This window comes from Littorina saxatilis, linkage group LG5, assembly GCF_037325665.1.
Source record: "Littorina saxatilis isolate snail1 linkage group LG5, US_GU_Lsax_2.0, whole genome shotgun sequence".
In the NCBI taxonomy this organism is placed as follows: Eukaryota; Metazoa; Mollusca; class Gastropoda; order Littorinimorpha; family Littorinidae; genus Littorina; species Littorina saxatilis.
This window is the reverse complement of record NC_090249.1, coordinates 58110849-58134141: the sequence shown is the minus strand read 5'-3', so window position 1 is coordinate 58134141 and position 23293 is coordinate 58110849. Positions and strand designations below refer to the sequence as shown.

Genomic DNA, 23293 nt, shown 5'->3' with positions numbered 1-23293 from the left:
CGGCTGCAAGGGACGTAACTACGCACTCATAAATTGCAGACACAGCCTCCAGACTGGTGCAGGGAGACAAGTATTTCAGATCCGTATTCTCTCCGAGTTACGGTAAGACTGAAACAACTTTTGATAAATTTCAATAGAGGAATGTTTTCAAGGTCATACGTGTGCAGATTTTAAGTGCATTCTTACTCCGGATAATGTATTTTTGTGGTAGTTACTTTTAGGAAAAATTAAAATGGGTACTTATTTTCTCCGAAATCTGTCTCAGCCAGTCAGTGTCATCAGTCTTTGGTGTCATGCACTGATGCAGTACACCCTTTCTCACTTCTCAGTAATAACTAATACATTTGTTATACGGTGTTGTCGCCTTCGTTTATTTTCTTAATAATACGAATAATGTTCAATAGTTTACTGTTTTAGGCTGTTATGTACACTGGTGTGTGGCAAAGATGATGCAAGGTACCGAACTTTACAGACAGAATCATTATAGTGTTGAACTTGAAAGAGGGAAAATCATAGTGAAAAGTGATGATTTTGTCTTTGTACACTTTATTTACATGCTGAAAGTCAAATGATCATAAATAAATAGTGAACTGTTGATGGACAGAGTTATTCAGGGACATTGTTCTTGAATGTGGTTTGTCTTCTTTTTGCAGGAACACATGTCTAATGAAATGGAAGAAAGCCTTTATGAAGACCAGCTGGTTCCACCTGCAGGTGTGTCTGCACTGGTCAACTCCCCCACCACTGACACCTTAGATTCTGTCGCCTTGGAAACCTCGCCAACTGATGATCAAGATCTTGGCGAGGAGGAATTGTTGCCTGACAACCAGCAAGGCAATGAAGTTCCTTTAAGAGATTCAAGACTCACTGGCTTATCTTTTGCAAGCCCAGCTGACATCAGCATTGACCTCAACAGTTCTGTGATACCCTCAGCCACAGAAACCCAGGCAATGTTTTCCATGGATAGCCATCCATTGGCAGCAGGCTTTGGTGATACCGCTTCTCGCCGAAATCAGAACATCAGCAGCTATTTCGCCACTGAGGGCACTGCAGATAACATTTTTGATTCCCTGGGAGGTGCTGAAGGGAGTTTTGCAGAGATGAAGAGTGTCCAAGAGAATGTGTTTGATGAGATCATTACCACTACGACAGGTGTGACTATGCCAGAAGAGCCTCCCGCTCACACAGATGAGCTTCAGGCAGAAGAAACAGAAGAAGTGGACGGGGAAATGGAGCCAGATGTCACTCACATCAGGCACAGGGAGCACAAAATCTCCACTAGCGAGCCAGAAACTGTGGGTTTTGAGGGAGTGGAAGAAGGCAGCATGGAAACACCAGCCATAGCAGACCTGACTGAGAAAGAGGACGAGTTTGAGTCCTTCACCGCTGCAGAGGGATCAGGCGTCATACAACACACAGGTCTTGTGGAAAGGTCTGACTCGCTACCCCATGCCCCTGCGACCATCGCTAATGCTGAGCAGCCGGGAGGGAAAGTGGAGGAGATAGGGGGGATGGTACATGGGCTGTCACTGACGGGTCCCACCGTGGGGACAACCCCCACCCAAATGTCCCCGCTTCACACCCCGCTGCATCAGCCGCAACCGCAGAAGAGTGCTTCAGAACCGCCGCCGTGAGTGAAAGGGATTTGCCATCTTTGTTATTTTTTTCTGTGGTGACTCTCAGTTGAAGGATTTTCCTTGCCCATGAATATGAAAGCCTTGGACTTATCGTAACGAAAGAGGAATATTTTCTGTCTTTTTTCCATGTATGTGATTCTTTGTGAATACCATAAACTTGAAAAGTTGAAATTGAGCAAATAGCATAGTTATGCCTCATAACTTTTTTTACTTTGTTGTTCTACTGGGCAGAATGTACATTAAAAGTAAGTAGATCTAGAGTCTTTGCTACACAAACATTTCTCTTAAAGGCAAAGTCAGCCTCCCGTAAAGCATCACAGACACTGTCAGGCTTTTACACACAGTACAAACACCCTTTCATTTAAACGCTCACCGCTTGAGAACATCATAGGTGCCCTCCGTAAAGAGCGAGCAATTTTCAAAGAATATATTTTTGTGTGGTTTATCTTACCCCTGGGCCATTCTGAACCCGTGTGATCCAGTTTCCTTTTTTTCACAATTTAGTCAGTTTGTGATTTCAGTGCGACTCGTTGTAAGCTTATCTGCAATAGCAAGTTATTGTGTCCCTCTGAATCTAAAACGCAACAAACAGCTGTGAGTCACACGAACTAGAGCGGTGGCGGTTGACCGTAAAGAGGAACTGGCGCTATGTTGAACCGTCGTCTGCTACGAGAAAGACGTTTTGCGTGACACAAGTTAGGTCCAGCACCAAAACGAGGCACCTGAGTGTCCGTTCGGATAGTCCATGAAAATAAATTCTTTGAAAATGTCTCACTCTCGACAGAAAGCAGCCAGGATGTTCCCGTTTGTTGAGAGTTCAAATAGAAGTATACTTGTACTTGGCTCTATCCCATCTCCCCCCTTTCCCCGTCGCGATATAACCTTCGTGGTTGACAACGACGTTAAACACCAAATAAAGAAAGATAGTTGTAGTGTATGTAGAGGCTCGGGGAGCTCAGTGATGGTTTACGGGAGGCTTACTGTGCCTGAAAAGGGAAGCTAAGCTTGATGAGACTGAGAGCATTCAATTTTAATCTGATTCTGAAGATACAGTTGAACCTGCACTGGCCAACACTTCTGGATAACAACCACCTTCCCATTACGACCAACCCTAAGTGACCCCAACAAGGTTCTTTCCTATACGATTGACCTTTCCATAACGACCACCTGTCGACAAGGACCACTTTTGGTTGGTCCCTTGGCTGGTCGTTATAGGCAGGTTCCACTGTAATAGTAATAAACTTTTCATTTCATGTTTTCTTTTCATGTTGGTTTTTTTCTCCGTTCAGATTCGACCCCCAGACCTCAGGACCAGGGAGTCCCTTTCACGTTCCCGACTCGGGCCCTCATTCCGACAACTTTCCGTCCTTCGGCGAGGTGGGGGCTGCTGATGACATCTTCACGACCAGTCTCTCCGTCAGCGACACGGACAGACGCTACGATGCCTGGATTCCGTCGGACGCCACTCGCCACACTTTGATCACCATGGCAACCAGCCCTTCTGGGTCGTTCAACCCTGCAGTGGAACAGCTCAGCAGTCCTGGTGTGCTGAACAGTGAACCACAGGTATTGCTTGATCACTTTGGTTTATTTATGGATTGGGTGAAAATCTGCTTGAAAATGAAATGGTGCGAAACAGTTTGATTGTTCAACTTGTCCGGCGTCAAAGAGAGAAGAAAATGTGAACACTGTATACGTGTGTTCCAGTGTAATGTTGCCAGCTTGTTAACTTTTTCTGAATAACTTCATTCCGTACTTATTTAGTACTGTTCTGACAAAGCTAAACATTTACAAGTACATCGACCAAATGGTCTAAATTTTGGGCAGACAAACCAACAATTAATATGTGATCAATGAAACTTAACTTACAATGTTTTTCATCCGATCTATGACAAGGCTATTACTACTACCATAATTATTATTAACCCAATGCCCCCTGACAAAAAAATGGCAGGCAGCCTTCTAAATCTTGAGCAAAGGGAAACTACTCCGCACAACATGCACACATACAAAACAAAACAATTCATATAAAATCATAGAGTACTCACATTTATATAGAAGATGGCAGAATAACTCGAGAATACACTATAGTTTCATATGCACGTATGTTCTGTCCACTTCCGATGTAATAAATGTTGTTTAAAAAAAAAAAATCCAGCAAGTGTTCTTCAAAAACATCCGTGTCAGCCTTCAGTCCTCATTTACCAATATATGTTGAAAACTCCCAGAAAAATCCACCCGAAAGTCCTGTTGTCAAATAACAACACCCAGATCGATGTCAGACTCATCCCCTTTCACCTCTTCAAGTAGAAAACCTTCGAAAGGCGTGTCAGAATCGTCATCTGAGTTCCCCATGATCGAACACCATACTTCCAAACCATCGTTCAACACCATTTTGTCAGCCAAAAAAATCTCAAACTTTGAAAATTGACAGCAAACACACTATCGCATCGATTCAAACTCTGCAAACGCCAGAATGAAGCAGCCGGAAGGAAGTGCATTAATCACATCCGGTCGCAAGGCCTTATGGGTAAGGCTCAAAGCGAAAGTGAAAGTAGGTGACCTAGTGTTTAGCGGGCCATGCCGGGCGTTTCAGGGATTTCATAGGGCACTTCCGGCGGGCCATGCCGGACGGTTCAGGGGGCATTGGGTTAATTCCGAAAGATGTTTACTAAAGTTTATGCCAAATTTTTTTCCCAAGCTCAAACAGAAAAATGACTGTTTATGCTAACTAATGTACTGCAAACAAAAAGAAAAAGTATTCCATTTGCAAATATTGTTTTTGTTTTAAGTGGCTGTTATTATGTCCCCAGGGTGATCCAGTTCGAGACTTGGTGTACCGCTACATGGGGGAGCAGGAAGCCATCAGACGACAGGTGTTGACCGCTGACTCTGTGTCTCACGATCCCGAGGGACTCAAGCAACTTGTGGTATGTCAGATGATGATAAGTGTTTTTTAACGCCCTTACGGTAAAACCATTAGGGGCATGTTCCCGACTTTAGATGGTTAGAAAAATAAATACAAAATATAAAAAAATAACACAGAGGAAACAGGGCCACCGCAAGGACGGGATGGTTGTCACGCTCCAGCTTCCGATCAATGAGGCACCTGAGCCGGAGGTTGGTGTCAAGTAGCGTCATGGAGTTGGTTTGGAGACGGTATGTCAGATACAGGCCAACCAGTCTATAACGACCACCCATGAAACCAACCAGAAGGGGACGTTACGGACAGATGATCATGATGGAAAGGTGGATTTATAAGAAAAACCCTTGACGGGCATCTTGTGAAGTGGTCGTAATGGGCAGGTGGTCGTTATCGAGAGGTGGTCGCCAGAGCAGGTTCGTCCGTGCTATCTTTATCATGTTGTGTTTTTGGTGTATTTACCAAAACAAAACACAATCAGGTGCTCATATTTTGTGGTGGGCTGCTGTATTTCTTGCACATACTACGGTATGTCAAACAGCTTCATGTTCAGTATAGTTCTGTTTGTGTATCATTATCAGCATTGATTTGTGATAAATGTTGTCATGCTGTGATTGACAGGAGAGTGGATGTCTACGGGCAGCGGTGGACTTGACCGGTCGCCTGTTGACCAATGGCGGTCAAGGTGAGAGCAACTTTGGACAGGCCACACAGCACACGCCACAGATGCTTCAGGTAAGTGTCACTGTATGCACTGTACAAACAACTTATCATGTGTAGTTCCATGTAATAGACGATGTTCGAAAATAACTCTGTCTGTTTTGTATGGGTTGTGAAAGTGAATACTTTTGGAAAATATGAGGCACGCTTTCCCACATGACATTATCGGCCAATCACTCGCGAGGAGTGTGTTTCCACACTTGGTGCTTTTCCATGTGTAAAGACAGTGTGCTCACTAGTGATTGGCCTATAACGAGCTATTTCCAGAAGGCGTCTATTTTGCATAAAAACACATGGATGATGAAACTAAAGAGATGAAAGTCTTGATTTCTTTATCTTTGTTTGCTCTCTTCATTTGTTTGACATCAGACACAGTCAGTTTATTTCACGATGTTTTTTACTTTGTTTTGTTTTTTGTATATGGCTGGCTGTTTTGTCTGTTTTTTATTGCACAATACACAATAATGGTTTTCAATATTTTTTTAAAATATTTTATGTGCTGATTTATATATGAAATTAAAAAAATGTCTTATGTTGGTTTAAACATAAGTTTATTTTAACAAAGGTTACAATCATGACATGTATACAAAGTTCACAGAAACAGCAACAAGCTAGAAGCTTATGTTGTAACAAAGGCTCTTCTGTTTTGACTGAAGTACTGTTTATGTGTGCAGCTATGGTTTTGCCGCTTTGCTCTCATGGTAAAACTGCGTCTGTACGAGATGGCCGAGTCTGAGATGAGGGCATTCCAAAATCTGGACACACCTGACCTGTACTTTGAGTTCTACCCACAGCGCTTTCCTGGTCGAAGAGGTGAGACAACTTTTGCCTTTGCCTGATTTTGTTTGATTTTGTAAAACATAATAAGATTGCATGCATGGTTTAGACTCGTCTACACTGGTACCTGCCATGAAAGGACACCTTGTGACCAGCTAAAAGTGTCCCTACATTGCAGGTGGCCTTTCATGACAGGTACAAGATATAGACAAAGGTGTACTGCGGGTGTCCTTTCATGGGAGGTGTCCTCATAACAGAGGGGCCTCACAGTGCAGGTACCACTGTGTCAGTTTTGGCTCTTTCTATTCAAAGGAAACTGAAAAACATGTGTGTGTTTCCAGAAGGCGTCTATTTTGCGTGAAAACCCATGGATGATGAAACTAAAGAGATAAATGTCTTAATGAAATTATCTTTTTTTGCTCTCTTCATTTGTTGAAGGCAAACAAATTGAGACTTTCATCTCTTCAGCTCCACACAAAACAAAGAAAACTGAAAAACATGTGTGTGCAGGTTCCATGGTGTGCTTTGCCATGAGACTTCTACATGCAGACCTCCCACACCTCAATGGCCGCAGTCAGGAAACGCTGGATCGGCTTTATTACATCCTGGCAGTTGTTAGAAAGGTGAGGTCACTCAGTAGCCATCGCTGGCATTATTGTGCATACATTCACCAACTGTCACAGACAGTACGAAAACAAAAGGTGGAACCAGACTGCATGGGAAGCAGGTGTCAAAAGTGAGATGTTAATGTAATATTGAATTAATTTCTTTTATTTTACCTTTACTGAGAGATAGAGTAGGGAGTGAGAGAGAGAGAGAAAGAAAGAAAGAGAGGGTAACAGAGAGCGAGAGAGAGAGCAGCTTTCCAATCACATGTTCATTTCATGTAAGCAATTGACTTCGACTTGTTAGCCTATTGGTTTTTTGACTCACATGCGAAGCAAAAGTGAGTCTATGTACTCACCCGAGTCGTCCGTCCGTCCGGAAAACTTTAACGTTGGATATTTCTTGGACACTATTCAGTCTATCAGTACCAAATTTGGCAAGATGGTGTATGATGACAAGGCCCCAAAAAACATACATAGCATCTTGACCTTGCTTCAAGGTCAAGGTCGCAGGGGCCATAAATGTTGCCTAAAAAACAGCTATTTTTCACATTTTTCACATTTTCTCTGAAGTTTTTGAGATTCAATACCTCACCTATATATGATATATAGGGCAAAGTAAGCCCCATCTTTTGATACCAGTTTGGTTTACCTTGCTTCAAGGTCAAGGTCACAGGAGCTCTTCAAAGTTGGATTGTATACATATTTTGAAGTGACCTTGACCCTGAACTATGGAAGATAACTGTTTCAAACTTAAAAATTTTGTGGGGCACATGTTATGCTTTCATCATGAGACACATTTGGTCACATATGATCAAGGTCAAGGTCACTTTGACCCTTATGAAATGTGACCAAAATAAGGTAGTGAACCACTAAAAGTGACCATATCTCATGGTAGAAAGAGCCAATAAGCACCATTGTACTTCCTATGTCTTGAATTAACAGCTTTGTGTTGCATGACCTTGGATGACCTTGACCTTGGGTCAAGGTCACATGTATTTTGGTAGGAAAAATGTGTAAAGCATGTGAGTCGTATGGGCTTTGCCCTTCTTGTTTGTTTTTACTATTGTATCGTATCTGTAATGAGTGTATGGGTGTATGCATGTTATCCACGCCAGGACAAATACCAATGGCTTTTTATGTTATATGGAGAAATCAATTTTTGTTCTTGTTCTTGTTCTGAATGTCATCAGTGTACATTTCAGATGTTGTGCGTTTGATCTTACATTGTGTCTGACTATGTATGTGCAGATTGTCAACAACCTTGACAGTGAAGTGTGTGAAGACGGCAGTGCGGCACATTTGTCGGCTGACAGCAGAAGATGTAAGTGATCTTCCCAAGCTTCCAGACTCAATTGTATGTCTGTAATACTTTAGTCCTTGATTCTCTTCAGAAAAATGATCAGTTGCAGGTTAAGTTTTTGGAACTGAAGCATTCTGTCTGTTGCATTTCTTCAGGTAAATTCAGGTTCAAAACACTATTACAATTCAATTATTGATGCAGCTAGTATACTAGGGTCTGTCATATTCTTAACACCCTTGTAATGTTGGCCAGACAACAAAGAGATTTTTGCAACCAGGTTTTCAATCCAGATTGTCGTGTGATGGTTCTTTGTCACATGTGGTAAATCTATAAATCATTTACAGGTGCCTTTCAACCTGTGCGCATGTTATTTCTTTCAGTGTCCAAAGACCTGTGGATGGAACGAGAGGGACAAGTCATGTACAACATAGCAAGTGTTCTTCTCTCAGTCAGGGTGAGTTGCTGTCACTTCAAAGCTTTCTTGATATTTGGTGCAGATATTGATAGTCTGTCTGTTTTGTGTTGGTAGAGGCTGTCCTTAAATTGGGCCCAAAATGTATTTTCCGAAGTCGTTTTTTCAAAAATTCAGTGCCAAAGCATTGTGCAGCAATTTTCGCGAAGTAGACTTTGCCCAAGTTATGTCAGGCTTGTGTTTTCATTGAACAATCTAAAGGCATTTTTGCTTACTTACCATCAGTTCCTGTTATGGGCAAGTACTGTGTCATATTCTGTTATATCAAGTACTGTGTCATATTCTGTTATATCAAGTACTGTGTCATATTCTGTTATATCAAGTACTGTGTCATATTCAGTTGCGTATCATGACAATGTCACATTGTGGGTGTTGCCGTGTGTTCTGTTTTGTTTGTAACATTATTTTTTCTGTTCTTCTCGCTCACTTATTTATTCATTTCTTTATATATGTTTAGTGATGAAGAGACCGCATAAACCTTACCTTTGTTTCAAGACTTTTTGTTATCCTCCCAGTGCTTTAGTGAAATCTAGTGAATGAGTGCGAGTGTGTATTGTGTACAGGACTACCAGGCAGCGCTGGCACTGTACAACACACTTCTGGATAAAGACGTCACACGCAGGGCCGAGCTTCTCACTGGAATCAGTCGAATCCATCTACAGGTATGGTTCCACCATAAACTTCAGTGCTGCACTTTTAGATAGTGTTATACATCATGTTTTAGCTTCCAGCAGCTGGTTTTGTTTTTAGACTACACTGTCTGTTTACTGTGAGTTGTTTTCTTCCTCCACCTTTCGTAAGGATTGCACAGAGAAAATGTTTAACTCATTCACAGCCCAGCACATACAAACGAGGTGAAAAACCATAGAAAAGTGTGGGTCTGGTGTTACCCACTCTGTCGAAAAAGTTTCTACAGAAAATGAATGTGGGTCAACCAAGATCTACACCTGGACTGCAGAGTTCACTTTGTTATGTAGGTTAACAGTACCAGCCTCCTGGGGTTGTTTGCTCAAGATTGTGAGTGGAGGGAAGAAAGCTTTTGTGTGATTATTTTATTTGCCAGAGATTTTTTTTAGTAAAGGGGAAAATGTTGTTTTTACATTTAGTCAAGTTTTGACTAAATGTTTTTACATAGAGGGGGAATCGAGACGAGGGTCGTGGTGTATGTGTGTGTCTGTCTGTCTGTCTGTGCGTGTGTGTGTGTAGAGCGATTCAGACCAAACTACTGGACCGATCTTTATGAATTTTTACATGAGAGTTCCTGGGAATGATATCCCCGGACGTTTTTTTCTTTTTTTCAATAAAAACCTTTCAATAAAATCCGGCTTTTTGTAAAAGTTGAGGCGGCACTGTCACATTCTCATTTTTCAATCAAATTGATTGAAATTTTGGCCAAGCAATCTTCGACGAAGGCTGGACTTCAGTATTGCATTTCAGCTTGGTGATTTTGGTCATTAAAAATCTGAAAATTGTAAAAAAAACAAAACATTATAAAATGATCCAAATTTACGTTCATCTTATTCTTCATCATTTTATGAATCCAAAAACATATAAATATGTTATATTTGGATAAAAACAAGCTCTAAAAATTAAAAATATAAAAATTATGATCAAAATTAAATTTTCGAAATCAATTTAAAAACACTTTCATCTTATTCCTTGTCGGTTCCTGATTCCAACAAGAAGAGCAAACGCTCGATCGAGTCACTTTCGCAGTTCTGAATATTATATGAGGCATCAGATGGACAGGAAGAAATTGCTATTCACAACACAATGAGTCACGTTCACATAAAATTTGAGCCCGGTCACTTTTATAGTTTCCGAGAAAAGCCCAACGTTAAGTTGTGTGTTGCCGAACAGAAAAGGCTAGTTATCTCCCTTGTTTTTCTGATAACGTTCGTAAAAGGCTACAGATGTAAATACTTTGATGTAAAGAATAATCCTACAAAGTTTCAATCACATCCGATGAACTTTGTCAAAGATATAAAATGTCTAATTTTTCCTTTGACGCTGACCTGTGACCTTGAAAAAGGTCAAAGGTCAACAAAACCATCGTTAAAGTGTAGAGGTCATTGGAGGTCACGACTAAACAAAATATGAGCCCGATCGCTTTGATAGTTTCCGAGAAAAGTCCAACGTTAAGGTGGTGTCTACGGACGGCCGGCCGGACGGCCGGCCGGACGGCCGGCCGGACAGACTAACACTGACCGATTACATAGAGTCACTTTTTCTCAAGTGACTCAAAAACATATAGATATGATATGTTTGGATTAAAAACACGCTCAGAAAGTTAAAACGAAGAGAGGTACAAAAAAGCGTGCTATCCTTCTTAGCGCAACTACGACCCCGCTCTTCTTGTCAATTTCACTGCCTTTGCCACGAGCGGTGGACTTACGATGCTACGAGTATACGGTCTTGCTGAAAAATTGCATTGCGTTGAGTTTCATTCTGTGAGTTCGACAGCTTGACTAAATGTTGTATTTTCGCCTTACGCGACTTGTTTCTTGATGTTTCAGAATCAAAGTGCGTGTGAAGACATGTTGCTGAGTACAGGTCTAGAGCAGTAGACACTGATGGGTCTTATGTTGAGCATTGTGACAGCGCCTGGAGGAGTGAAATGAATGTGTTTCCGCTTGTAATAGTGTGCTTTCTGTGTCTTTCAGATGGGCAATGTGACCAAAGCTAACGAGATTCACACCGAGGTTGAGAAACTGATGACCAAAGGGGATAACGTGTCAGCGTGCCGCAATGCTATGAACAAGTAAGAACTGTTGCGTTGATTTTCATGAATGTTGTTATGCAGTGTGATATTTCTCAAGGTTTCACATGAATTCTGTTGTCCTTTTTTGCTTGTTCTTTTGTATGCGGATACATTTGAGAAGAAATGTGCCCTGAAGGAATATGTATAGTTTTACACAAATTCTAGTATCAGCCTGATCCTATTCATTTAGGCCATACATACCTGAATTAATTTGACAATAAGTATGTAATTTTGTATTAAACACATTGATTGTTGCACATTATCTAATTGGTATTTAACACAATAGTGCGTTATAAAATTGAAACTTTTTTAAAAATTTTTTTTATCTAATTCCCAAAACAATGTCACAACTTTTGGAAGGCAAAATGTGTAATTTTGCTTCACACCATTTTAAAATAAGATAGCAGCAGCAGCAGCCCTTCCTTGCTTGACTGATGTTATTTGCTGTATTTCAGAGGCCTGTCGGCAATGTGCATCAACAATTTCTCCGAGGCTTACAACTTCTTCAAGACAGCTGTACAACTGGACCCCAATGATACAAATGTGAGTGATAGTGTTTTACGTACATTTACCAAGAACAATGGGGCACACCATTTTTACATTTAGTCAAGTTTTGACTAAATGTTTTAACATAGAGGGGGAATCGAGACGAGGGTCGTGGTGTATATGTGTGTGTGTGTGTGTGTAGAGCGATTCAGACCAAACTACTGGACCGATCTTTATGAAATTTTACATGAGAGTTCCTGGGAATGATATCCCCGGACATTTTTTTTCTTTTTTTTCGATAAATACGATGACGTCATATCCGGCTTTTTGTAAAAGTTGAGGCGGCACTGTCACACCCTCATTTTTCAATCAAATTGATTGAAATTTTAGCCAAGCAATCTTCGACGAAGGCCGGACTTCGGTATTGCATTTCAGCTTGGTGGCTTAAAAATTAATTGATGACTTTGGTCATTAAAAATCTGAAAATTGTAAACAAAATTATAAAATGATCCAAATTTACGTTCATCTAATTCTTCATCATTTTCTGATTCCAAAAACATATAAATATGTTATATTTGAATTAAAAACAAGCTCTGAAAATTAAAAATTAAAAAATTATGATCAAAATTAAATTTTTGAAATCAATTTAAAAACACTTTCATCTTATTCCTTGTCGGTTCCTGATTCCAAAAACATATAGATATGATATGTTTGGATTAAAAACACGCTCAGAAAGTTAAAACGAAGAGGGGTACAGAAAAGCGTGCTATCCTTCTCAGCGCAACTACTACCCCGCTCTTCTTGTCAATTTCACTGCCTTTGCCACGAGCGGTGGACTGACGATGCTACGAGTATACGGTCTTGCTGAAAAATTGCATTGCGTTCAGTTTCATTCTGTGAGTTCGACAGCTTGACTAAATGTTGTATTTTCGCCTTACGCGACTTGTTTGTTGTTGTTTTCACTCTTCATTCAGGGGGAGGGGAGTTGGTGGAGGAAGGTATGGATGTTTTAGTACTTTTACATATATGTGTGTGATTTTGGCGTGGATGTTTTTTTTATTCTTGATGGTTTCCTTTCTTTTTTAGCTTGTTTTTGTTTGTATGGAGTGTTTGTGGTCTTATTGACCAACAGCAAGAAAACAGATGGATTTGTGTACAAGAATGATGGATGGAAGTGAGGCGGCGTGAAGCCTCAAATTATTTTGGCGAAGTTGACTTTGTGAAGTCTATTTCACGAAGTTGGTTGCAAGAAGCTTTGGCACTAAATTTTCTCTAAAAAGACTTCACAAAGTCTTGGCGAAGTTGACTTTGTGAAGTGTATTTCACAAAGTTGGTTGCAAGAAGCTTTGGCACTAAATATTCTATAAAAAGACTTGACAAAGTCTTGGCGAAGTTGACTTTGTGAAGTCTATTTCACGAAGTTGGTTGCAAGAAGCTTTGGCACTAAATGTTCTATAAAAAGACTTGACAAAGTCTTGGCGAAGTTGACTTTGTGAAGTCTATTTCACGAAGTTGGTTGCAAGAAGCTTTGGCACTAAATGTTCTATAAAAAGACTTGACAAAGTCTTGGCGAAGTTGACTTTGGGCTGGATTAAGGACAGCCTTGAGAATAGCACAATAAGATTTCAGCAGCCGTTCCCATGTCTGTCTTCCAGTCTGTGATTACTATTTTCCCTCCTCTCTCTTTCAGGCTGTGAACAACATGGCGGTGTGCTCCCTGTACCTGGGTCGTCTGAAGGACGCACTCAACACGCTGGAGGCCATTGTCCACAGCGACCCTGCGCGCAATCTGCACGAAGGCATCCTCTTCAACCTCTGCACTCTCTACGAGCTGGAGTCCTCGCGCGCTTTGCACAAGAAACAAGCCGTCCTTGACCTTGTCAGCAAACACAAGGGAGACGGGTTTCCTATTGCGTGTCTGAAAATGGCTTGATCATACAGTCCCACCTGTCTAGTGGTCACTATGGACAGGTGGTCACTATGGAAAGGTGAATTCTAGGAAAGAAACACTTATCTAGGATTCTTGGGATGGTCATTGTGGGCAGGTGGTCATTATGGAAAGGTGAATTCTAGGAAAGAAACACCTATCTAGGATCCTTGGGATGGTCATTGTGGGCAGGTGGTCATTATGGAAAGGTGAATTCTAGGAAAGAAACACTTATCTAGGATTCTTGGGATGGTCATTGTGGGCAGGTGGTCATTATGGAAAGGTGAATTCTAGGAAAGAAACACCTATCTAGGATCCTTGGGATGGTCACTGTGGGCAGGTGGTCGCTTTTGAGAGCGCGCAAGGGGAAGTTTGACTGTATTTTGTAGTTTTAGTGAGGTACGTTTACGAACAGTTGTCTTGTGTTCCATCATGTCCTTTTGATAGCTGAACGACAGTTGTTCATTTGCAGACTTTTTTCTTGGTGTTTTTTTCAACCACATGGCGGTAGACAGTGTTTAATTTTCTGAAATTATGATTTCAGAAAAGTTTTTAATTTGGGTATTTTTGAGAATGCCTGTGTAGATAACAAAAAAGCTGTGCTGAAACTGGAATTAATAAAAATGTCTGGGAAAAAATTTGAAGATTGCAGGACCACATTTTCTTACCTTGTAACATTTATTTAGGCTTTAGCTTTCTAGCTGTTGGATTGTATTTGTCTTTCTTTTACTATTTCTCTTTCATAAAGGGGCTGTTGCAATATAACTAACATGTTTGTATGAATATGAAATTGTGATATCCATACGTTTGTGTAATATGTGCACTGTGTGATTGTTTCACTTGCATTGTCTGAGCACTTCACATAGTTTACCTGTGTGATGTTTGGTTATTACATAGTCATAATGTGAATGTTGTGTTTTGCTCATTTTCTTTACAAGTCCTGTAGAACGATAAAACACACACACACACTCAGAGCCTACATTTGCACGCACACACACACACACAGTAATGAAACAATACATCAAGTCTTGTCCAATTTATCTGTCCATGAAAACCACCTTTTTCTGAAAGCATCCGAGTTGAACACTTGAGTTTTCTGCACACAGAAATCATTCAGAATTGCTCAGAATTATACCAATATGGTTACAATGCACTATTATATCAACATTATGTACAGTAAAGCTAGGTATACACATTCTGGTCACAAAATGTTCTTAAGACATGTCATCATCAGGACCAAGGTATACGCATATTCTTGAAATCTAAATCTACAAAATTGTATTACTCTGTCATTCATAAGCCGTGATTTTGTGTGAATGTGATTACACTATACCATTCCAATTTAAATGTTTAGTTGGTTAATTTGTGCTTGAAATTAAATTCATTGATAAATCTGGAGTCTGTCAAAATGTCATTTGTGAAGTATGCATGGGTGTAACAGCGATGAGCAAATGATAACATGTTCGTTTTGTTAACATATTTGTTTCCATCACTCACAGTAAAGAAAGAAGTATGCACCTTCTTAACTTCTTCAAACTCATAGGAAATGTATGACTCGTGTCGAGTTGCAAATGTATTTTAGTAACGGCAATAGCTCCATGCTTCATCTGTATGTCAGTTTGAACTCCGAACATAACTCTGTCAGGGCTGTATGGGTTGTGAAAGAGTGAATACTCTTGCTTTCAGTGAGGCAAGCTTTCTACATGAGCTCATAGTCCATGTGTTTCCCACATCCCCTTCTTCTTCTTCTTCATTCGTGGGCTGAAACTCCCACGTACACTCGTGTTTTTTGCACGAGTGGAAATTTACGTGTATGACCGTTTTTACCCCGCCATTTAGGCAGCCATACGCCGCTTTCGGAGGAAACATCCCCTTCTATTGACTGGCCTATGTGGGAAAGTTGGACTCCCTGGAAGCTAGTGATTACTCTTTCACAAACCATACAAACCTGACAGCGTTTCTCAACATCTTCTATTGCAACACTTTTTCTCCTGGAATACTCACATTTGCAGAAGCACTGTCTTCTTCATCATCAGCAGGTGCAGTGTACTCGATGTCTGATCTTGTTGCCTGAAATTACAACAAACAGATACATGGGTGCAACTCTGCCGGCTACATGCCGGCAGCCGGTTTTTGGTTTCATCGGCTGCCGATGTTTTTGTTCCAGGAGTTTTTTTTTGGCAATTTTAATACTAAAAAAGCTGGACCCTAACTTTTGCCGGTTTTTGGAATTTTCCAGGTTGCACCCATGCAGATATAATATTGTTCTCTCTCTCTGTCCGTCTCTCTGGTCTCTCTCTGTCCGTCTCTCTCTGTCCATCTCACTCTGTCCGTCTCTCTCTGTCCGTCTCTCTCTGTCCGTCTCTCTCTGTCCGTCTCACTCTGTCCGTCTCACTCTGTCCGTCTCTCTCTGTCCGTCTCTCTCTGTCCATCTCACTCTGTCCGTCTCTCTCTGTCCGTCTCACTCTGTCAGTCTCTCTCTGTCCGTCTCACTCTGTCCGTCTCACTCTGTCCGTCTCACTCTGTCTGGCTTTTTTCTCTTCGTTGTTGTTTCTCTTCTTTTTTTTGCGCGCATTCTTTATATGATAAATTGGAACTTGGTATTCATAAGCAGCAATAAAAACAGCAATACATGTACATGTCTGTTTAACCCACCAGGCTTGTTATCCTTCATGACAAACACTAACTTGACAAAGCCTATTTTACTAAATGGTCCCTAAAATAAAAGAATGCAGAATCATGAGGATCTCCTCCCTACCTCTTTAGCCTGGTCAATTACTTTCTGTGAAGCATCAAGTTCTTGTAACTCCGCATCAATCTGCAAAAGAAAAAGCAATTGTTTACTGATAAAAACAAAGATTTAAAAAAAAATCGAGATTAGAAAATATTGAACCAAATAAATTACCTTTTATTTGCAATCTCAAAAATCAATACTTCTCAAACTGTCAGCAAAAAGCAACCCCTATAAAAAATTAAAAAATTAAAAGTTTTATTTGGACACGCTATAATCTCTTCAAAAACAAGCACTTAACTATCAACCGTTTCCTATAACATTTTCCAATATACTTCTATCAAACTGTGATATCCAGTACCTGCATTTCCTTACCTTGCAAATAATGGTTTCACTTTTCTCTCTCGCCACCTTCCCAACTGTGTGCAGAACAGACGCCAGTAGTATTCTGTACACCGACAAAATACATTTGGATTTGAATGTGCAAACATTCAGAACAAGAAATAGGGACCATTTGTCTGCATCACTTACAATTTTTGCAAACTGTCACTGCATGTTATGGACAGATCTGTGAAACACCCGCTATACACAATGCTACATATACCTGATCTGTGAAACAGCCGCTATACACAATGCTACATATACCTGATCTGTGAAACAGCCGCTATACACAATGCTACATATACCTGATCTGTGAAACAGCCGCTATACACAATGCTACATATGCCTGATCTCTGAAACACCCGCTATACACAATGCTACATATACCTGTTTCCATTTCTACTGGCTACCTGCCATGTTTGAGCATTTATAATTTCAGAAAATTAGTAGAAGTTACTTTTCTACGATTATTTACACGTTTTAAATTGAAAGAGGTACCCCCCGCGGGTTAGGGGGAAGAATTTACCCGATGCTCCCCAGCATGTCGTAAGAGGTGACTAACGGATTCTGTTCCTCCTTTTACCCTTGTTAAGTGTTTCTTGTATAGAATATAGTCAATGTTTGTAAAGATTTTAGTCAAGCAGCATGTAAGAAATGTTAAGTCCTTTGTACTGGAAACTTGCATTCTCCCAGTAAGGTAATATATTGTACTACGTTGCAAGCCCCTGGAGCAATTTTTTTTTATTAGTGCTTTTGTGAACAAGAAACAATTAACAAGTGGCTCGATCCCATCTCCCCCCCTTTCCCCGTCGCGATAAACGTGGTTGAAAACGACGTTAAACACCAAATAAAGAAAGAAATTGAAAGAGGTACTGTCCATACCACGGGAGGAAATATGGGTTCTAAATGTCTATCTCTTGATTGTCTGTGACCTGTAGGACTTGCAGGGGATTTCTCCAACTTGTTCCACACCACTTCTCACATAAATTCTTAACAAAATTACATCACTTAAAAGATTACACTAATCACAGACAAGGTTTGACTTCAGTCATTTAAACATCGACATCCATTCTATTATCCTGCTAGGTTTCAATTAATCAGTCCACAAAAAATCAAAAACTTTCTTGCCTGACACTGTTGGTACCTTTCTTTGGGCAACATCAGGGAATTACCACAGACTTTGTTCAAAATAAGTCAATATGATCAAGTACAAACACAAACATGGAACACCGGCAGCAGTGAACAAATTATCAAACATGTGACAAACATTAACTGTACAAACCTAGCTCTGACAAAGCAAGTGACAATCTGTGGTAGATGCTGAAGACTGTCACCCCTGTCTTTGAAGCAGTGTAGATAGGCTCTGCCCAGCTCCAGCCAGAAAGGGGCGTACTGACTCTGCCGACTGGCCAGCTCCTCCAGAGCACAGATGCAGCCTGAAAAATTAAATGCCACATGAAAATTAGTCAACTTAAAAAGTAGATGACCAATAAATGTTAACTAAATACCACAGAAAAACAAAACGCTATTGCATATTTTATATAGAGCGCACATTGCATAACATACACAACATATTTAGTTGTTTGTCACCATGGCAGGTATAAGCCAGCTTGCATCTGCTGTTGTTCTGCCTCACTTGAAAAAACTTTCCCCCATTTCTGGGGAGCTTACTCTGCCATATCACTGAAAATCCTGACAGAGTTATTTCCGAAACATTGTCTACCGTGGAATCCCCCTTTTAAGACCTTCACAAATCTGAGAAAACAAGGTCTTAAAATGGAGGGAGTCTAAAAATGGAGGTAAATTTCCAGAGGTTATGAACAGAAAGTCTGAGAATACTGGGTCTTAAAAGGGAGGGAGTCTAAATATGGAGGTAAATTTACAGAAGTTATGAACAGAAAGTCTGAGAAAACAAGGTCTTAAAACGGAGGGAGTCTAAAAATGGAGGTATATTTACAGAGGTTATGAACAGAAAGTCTGAGGAAACAAGGTCTTAAAAAGGAGGGAGTCTAAAAATGGAGGTAAATTTACAGAGGTTATGAACAGAAAGTCTGAGAAAACAGGGTCTTAAAAGGGAGGGAGTCTAAAAATGGAGGTAAATTCACAGAAGTTATGAACATAAAACCTGTGAAAACAGGGTCTTAAAAGGGAGGGAGTCTAAAAATGGAGGTAAATTTACAGAGGTTATGAACAGAAAGTCTGAGAAAACAAGGTCTTAAAATGGAGGGAGTCTAAAAATGGAGGGAGTCTAAAAAAGGAGGGAGTCTAAAAATGGAGGTAAATTTACAGAGGTTATGAACAGAAAGTCTGAGAATACTGGGTCTTAAAAGGGAGGGAGTCTTAAATTGGGGGGTCTTAAAAGGGGGGTTCCACTGTATTGAGCTTGTGAATTTTACCTGTCCAATCTTGGGCTGCCTTGCAGGCCTGAGAGAGAAGCAAGAGACTCTGTCTCTGCCGGGCATCATCTTCACGCCTCATCTGCTCTACCTGGAAAAGACAAAATAAATAATGGCAAGCTCCCAATTTAGCCTCGTTTTTATTTCCACTGGGCTATTTCTCGAGCTTTATTAGTAATGAGTAATACAATAAAATCTTTCCTTTTTGTTTTTAATCAGGAAATAAAAGATTCTTGTTAACAAATAAGTGAATTAGACATAAAAATTGTTCTCTCAAGTATTCTCCTCAAACCTGTCACCACTAGATGTCACTAATACAGTTCACTGCAATGATAATAAGTTTGATACATTTGTGAAAGGGCTGTGGTTATTACTGAATACAATTCATAAGCTGATTAGCCTGCGGCTATGTGTCGCCTGTTGTGACAGTATTCAGTAGTTCTCGGAATCGATCAATCGAGCTGGTCTGAATCATTCATCCGCAGTCAGTCACGTGGGTGTACGCACATGGGCAATAGCATTTCCGCCCACCACTCGCTCTCTCTGGCGTGCACGCGGGACACAAGGCATGGCTTACCAGTTAGCAATTATTGCGCTTGTATTATTCGACACACAACATCTGTGCCAAACTGAGCCTGTGTATGTGGTGAGCTGGGCTGATAATTTGACCTATAAACACTTTAAAGATAACAAATAACAGGTAAAGCCCTAATCGAAAATTTCAATAATAAATTTTCATTTAAGTAATATACGTACTCAACTCACATAAATAGCATTAACTTCAGTTCATTGCTTAGGTATTGAAGTAGTACTCGACCCTGGTACAGGGGGAGGTAACTCCCAAAACAAAACAAGTCCGTAGTCAAGGACAGGAGTCACCTCCCCTACCGCTAACCCCGCGTATGCGCGAGCCCTGCTATCGGTCTTCATTCCCCCACGGAAACACACACCTTCAACACATAAAAAATGTTAGCGGGGATGGTTGGGAGGGTATGAACTATGTGAGTTGAGTAAGTATATTAATTAAATGAAAATTTTTTTATTGAAATTTTCGATTCAATCACATATTCTTACGTCAACTCACATAAATAGCAGATTGCACATAAAGGCGGTGGGATACTCATTATTCTCTCGGAAGTATCTGGCCTGCGGCAACCATGGCTGGGAGGCAGCTAGTACCATCCGGGCGAGTGCTAGCAATGTCCCGAAGGTAGTAGCTGAGAAAGACGTCCTGAGATGTCCAGTAAGCGGCGTTGATAACATCAGACATCTTTCCAGACTTGAGGACAGCTATTGAAGTCGCCCACGCTCGAGCCTCATGCGTTCGAGGCAAACGTAGAGGGAGGACTGACTGCACCCCCCCCCCCCCCCCCCTTGAGTCTCCCACCACTGATATGCCAACCTTATGAGTGTGGAAGACCATCTGGTAAGCGTGGTTTTTGCAATGTCTTTATTTCTAGCTGGGTTCAGTTAAATAAATAGCAATTTCTGATTAGATGCTCTAAGCGGCGCGGTGCGAGACAAATACGCCTTAAGCGCTCATACCGGGCAATTAGAAAGATCCGGTTCGCCGGGCGCCAAAATGTCCCAGAGAGGCCGAATGGAAATAGCTGGTGAAAGCTGGTCAGGATTTTGATTCTTTGCGAGAAAATCGGGATGAAAACGCAGTGAGACAGAACCGTCTCTTTCGAACGCGATGTCGATAGACACGTGCGCAGACTCCTTAGTTGCGGGGTTGAAAACCTGCACTACAGTCACAGACGGCTTGGCCGGGGTAGAAGCTACTGAGGTTCATGTTTTGGGCTTAGCTTTGGCTTTATCTTTATCTTTATCCTTATCCTTTCCCGGGGATGCGAGAAGAGAAACTTGCTTCGATTTGCTCTTCGAGCCTTTATCCGCCATAATGAAACGAAGTGCCAAACGTAACACGTGGTGACAAAATTTCACAGGGAAGGCGAAAAATTACAAACTGTCAAAACGCGTTGCGAGAACAAGAACGTTCTTACCAAGAAGAAGAGACGCAACGCAGGAAACCAAGGTCAAATGGCCTTTCACAAAGGCCAAGGCAAAACATTGCCAGAGAACTACAACACGTCCTATCAGTAGTGTTGAAGTGGGTGGAATGAAGACCGGCAGCAGGGCTCGCGCATGCGCGGGGTTACCGGTAGGGGAGGTGACTCCTGTCCTTGACTACGGACTTGTTTTGTTTTGGGAGTTACCTCCCCCTGTATCAGGGTTGAGTACTACTTCAATACCTAAGCAATGAACTGAAGTTAATGCTATTTATGTGAGTTGACGTAAGAATAAATGATTGAATCAACTCTGAGTAGCTCACTCACAAAGAAAATATTAAAATATTCTCATAGTTAAAATGTCTAAATCCAGGACGATGTAATGCCAAGTCTTACCATTGTGAAAGCAATGTCTGTGCTGTCCTTGTGCCTGCCAAGCTTGGTATAACTCCTGCATAGCGATTCCTGCACATCCTGCCTCATTGGCATGTTGCTCATGGGAATCAGCTCTGTACGTAAGGCCAAAAAAAAAAAGGTCTGTTTACGGTAACATAGGCCAAAAAAATAGTCGGTAGGTCGGGATTTTTTTTTTTTCTCCAAAAAAACCAAATTTTTACGTTATCTTGCACAAAAGAATTTTTTTTTTTTCCCCAAATGCCAAAAAAAAGTCTAGGGTCGCGCGAAAAAAATAGGGTCGGTCGGGTTACCGTAAACAGACTATTTTCTTTTTTGGCCTAACACAAAGTTCGGGCATTATTGTTGCCGTCAGTAACAACCAAAGGCTTTTTGTTCTTACATCAGCTAAATTTCAAGAATTATTATAATCAACCAAGTACACACTCAAAAAATCCCCCCACTCTGCCACTGAGTATTTGCCTTCTCCTGAGTACACTGATATATACACATGCACACAAAGACACATGAACAGACACATATACACTTACTCGCTTAATTACTACACATACACACACACTCACACACTTACTCCCACTGAGTATCTAATTTTTTATTGGTGAACACACACGCACACACAGAATAAATCAGAGCAAATCACACAGGCAACATACCTAGAAGTTGTTCATACTTCATAGCAGCAGTTTCATAATTGCCTTGATGGAAGTGGTAATCTGCACTGTACTTCAGCTGAAGTGTGTATTTGTCGGGGTCTACTTCTCCTTCTGTCTCAAACCACTGAAAAATACATTTAAACATCATATCAGCCCAAGACAACAGTGGTAAGTCCAGTCAAGTGCTACAGAATTTCAGGTTTGCTCTCCCACACTGCCGACTGTAACCATGAACCATGTTTTCGAGTGAAAGTTTGGGAAAAGACGCATGGTTTTGTGTTATGAAAAAAGAAACAAAGGCAAAGTTTAGGGCCAAACGTTGAGATGGACTCATGGTTATGGATACAGAGAGAGATAGAGTGACTGTGTTCCCGTGTGTGTTCCCGTGTGTGTGTGTGTGAATGTGTGTGTTTGTTTGTGTGCGTGATTGTGATTGTGTGTGTGTGTGTGTACACGTGCATTTGTGTGTGTGTGCGTGATTACGATGAAGATTGTTTACCGAGTGTTGGCATTATAGGAGCAGATTGACAGTGAAAAGAGACACCAACTATACATGCAGGCTGTACATGTATACAGTGGAACCCCCTTTTAAGACCCCCCTAATTTAAGACTTCCTCCCTTTTAAGACTTTGCTTTTTTAGATGTTCTGTTCATAACCTCTGTAAATTTACCTCCATTTTCAGACTCCCTCTTATTTACTACCTAATTTCCTCAGACTTCTGAAGGTCTTAAAAGGGGGGTTCCACTGTACTTCCTCAAGTCCTTGCGCTTCCAGCCAGTGAACACACCCGCATATTCAGTGAATCAGTCAGATAAATGTACGATAACGCAACACAACGTCTTACATGGCATGCCCGAACAGTTATTACTTCTCATTTATGAGAAAAGGTTACCAGTGGATTGCAGACTTTGGCGTTGTATGAAGTCTTCGTTCCCGCGGTGATTTTCTCTTTACGTTCAAAGTCAGAGTCGTCAAACCCCAATCCAAGATCCATGCTGGCTTTGTCGAAAATGTGTTTTTCAGGGGGCACAACTCTCGTTAACTGTTATTGTATTATAGAGTTATAAAACGTTATAGTTTCGCTTTGTGTGTGT

At 40.9% G+C, this 23293-nt stretch overlaps 2 protein-coding genes across 2 annotated transcripts; one reads left to right on the top strand and one right to left on the bottom strand.

The window, feature by feature from the left end:
* The first annotated feature begins 30 nt into the window (after positions 1 to 30).
* On the top strand, positions 31 to 15009 carry LOC138967545 (trafficking protein particle complex subunit 12-like). The gene is made up of 13 exons (XM_070340118.1): positions 31 to 102; positions 654 to 1630; positions 2927 to 3203; positions 4451 to 4567; positions 5182 to 5295; positions 5955 to 6093; positions 6568 to 6680; positions 7914 to 7986; positions 8346 to 8419; positions 9001 to 9099; positions 11101 to 11198; positions 11654 to 11741; positions 13375 to 15009. The coding sequence occupies exons 2-13, from the start codon at positions 660 to 662 to the stop codon at positions 13615 to 13617; spliced, it is 2406 nt and encodes an 801-aa protein (XP_070196219.1). The 5' UTR covers positions 31 to 102; positions 654 to 659; the 3' UTR covers positions 13618 to 15009.
* On the bottom strand, positions 14604 to 23249 carry LOC138967546 (uncharacterized protein C8orf76 homolog). Its single transcript, XM_070340119.1, has 9 exons — positions 23092 to 23249; positions 22199 to 22322; positions 21528 to 21640; positions 19120 to 19210; positions 18006 to 18159; positions 16718 to 16790; positions 16370 to 16429; positions 15616 to 15681; positions 14604 to 14707 (listed from the first exon to the last, which is right to left on the bottom strand). Exons 1-9 carry the CDS (start codon positions 23191 to 23193, stop codon positions 14633 to 14635), a joined length of 858 nt encoding a protein of 285 aa, XP_070196220.1. The 5' UTR covers positions 23194 to 23249; the 3' UTR covers positions 14604 to 14632.
* Positions 23250 to 23293: the final 44 nt, after the last annotated feature.

What these genes read in the sequence shown, in the direction of transcription:
- LOC138967545 (XM_070340118.1), top strand. Translation starts at nt 660, where the DNA reads ATGTCTAATGAAATGGAAGAAAGCCTTTATGAAGACCAGCTGGTTCCA. An exon ending in GCGCTTTCCTGGTCGAAGAG is followed by an intron (nt 6,094 to 6,567) that starts GTGAGACAACTT and finishes ATGTGTGTGCAG; the next exon opens with GTTCCATGGTGTGCTTTGCC. An exon ending in TGCCGCAATGCTATGAACAA is followed by an intron (nt 11,199 to 11,653) that starts GTAAGAACTGTT and finishes GCTGTATTTCAG; the next exon opens with AGGCCTGTCGGCAATGTGCA.
- LOC138967546 (XM_070340119.1), bottom strand. Translation starts at nt 23,193, where the DNA reads ATGGATCTTGGATTGGGGTTTGACGACTCTGACTTTGAACGTAAAGAG. An exon ending in ACTTGCTTTGTCAGAGCTAG is followed by an intron (nt 16,791 to 18,005) that starts GTTTGTACAGTT and finishes GTCGGTGTACAG; the next exon opens with AATACTACTGGCGTCTGTTC. An exon ending in TAATTGACCAGGCTAAAGAG is followed by an intron (nt 15,682 to 16,369) that starts GTAGGGAGGAGA and finishes TTGTAATTTCAG; the next exon opens with GCAACAAGATCAGACATCGA.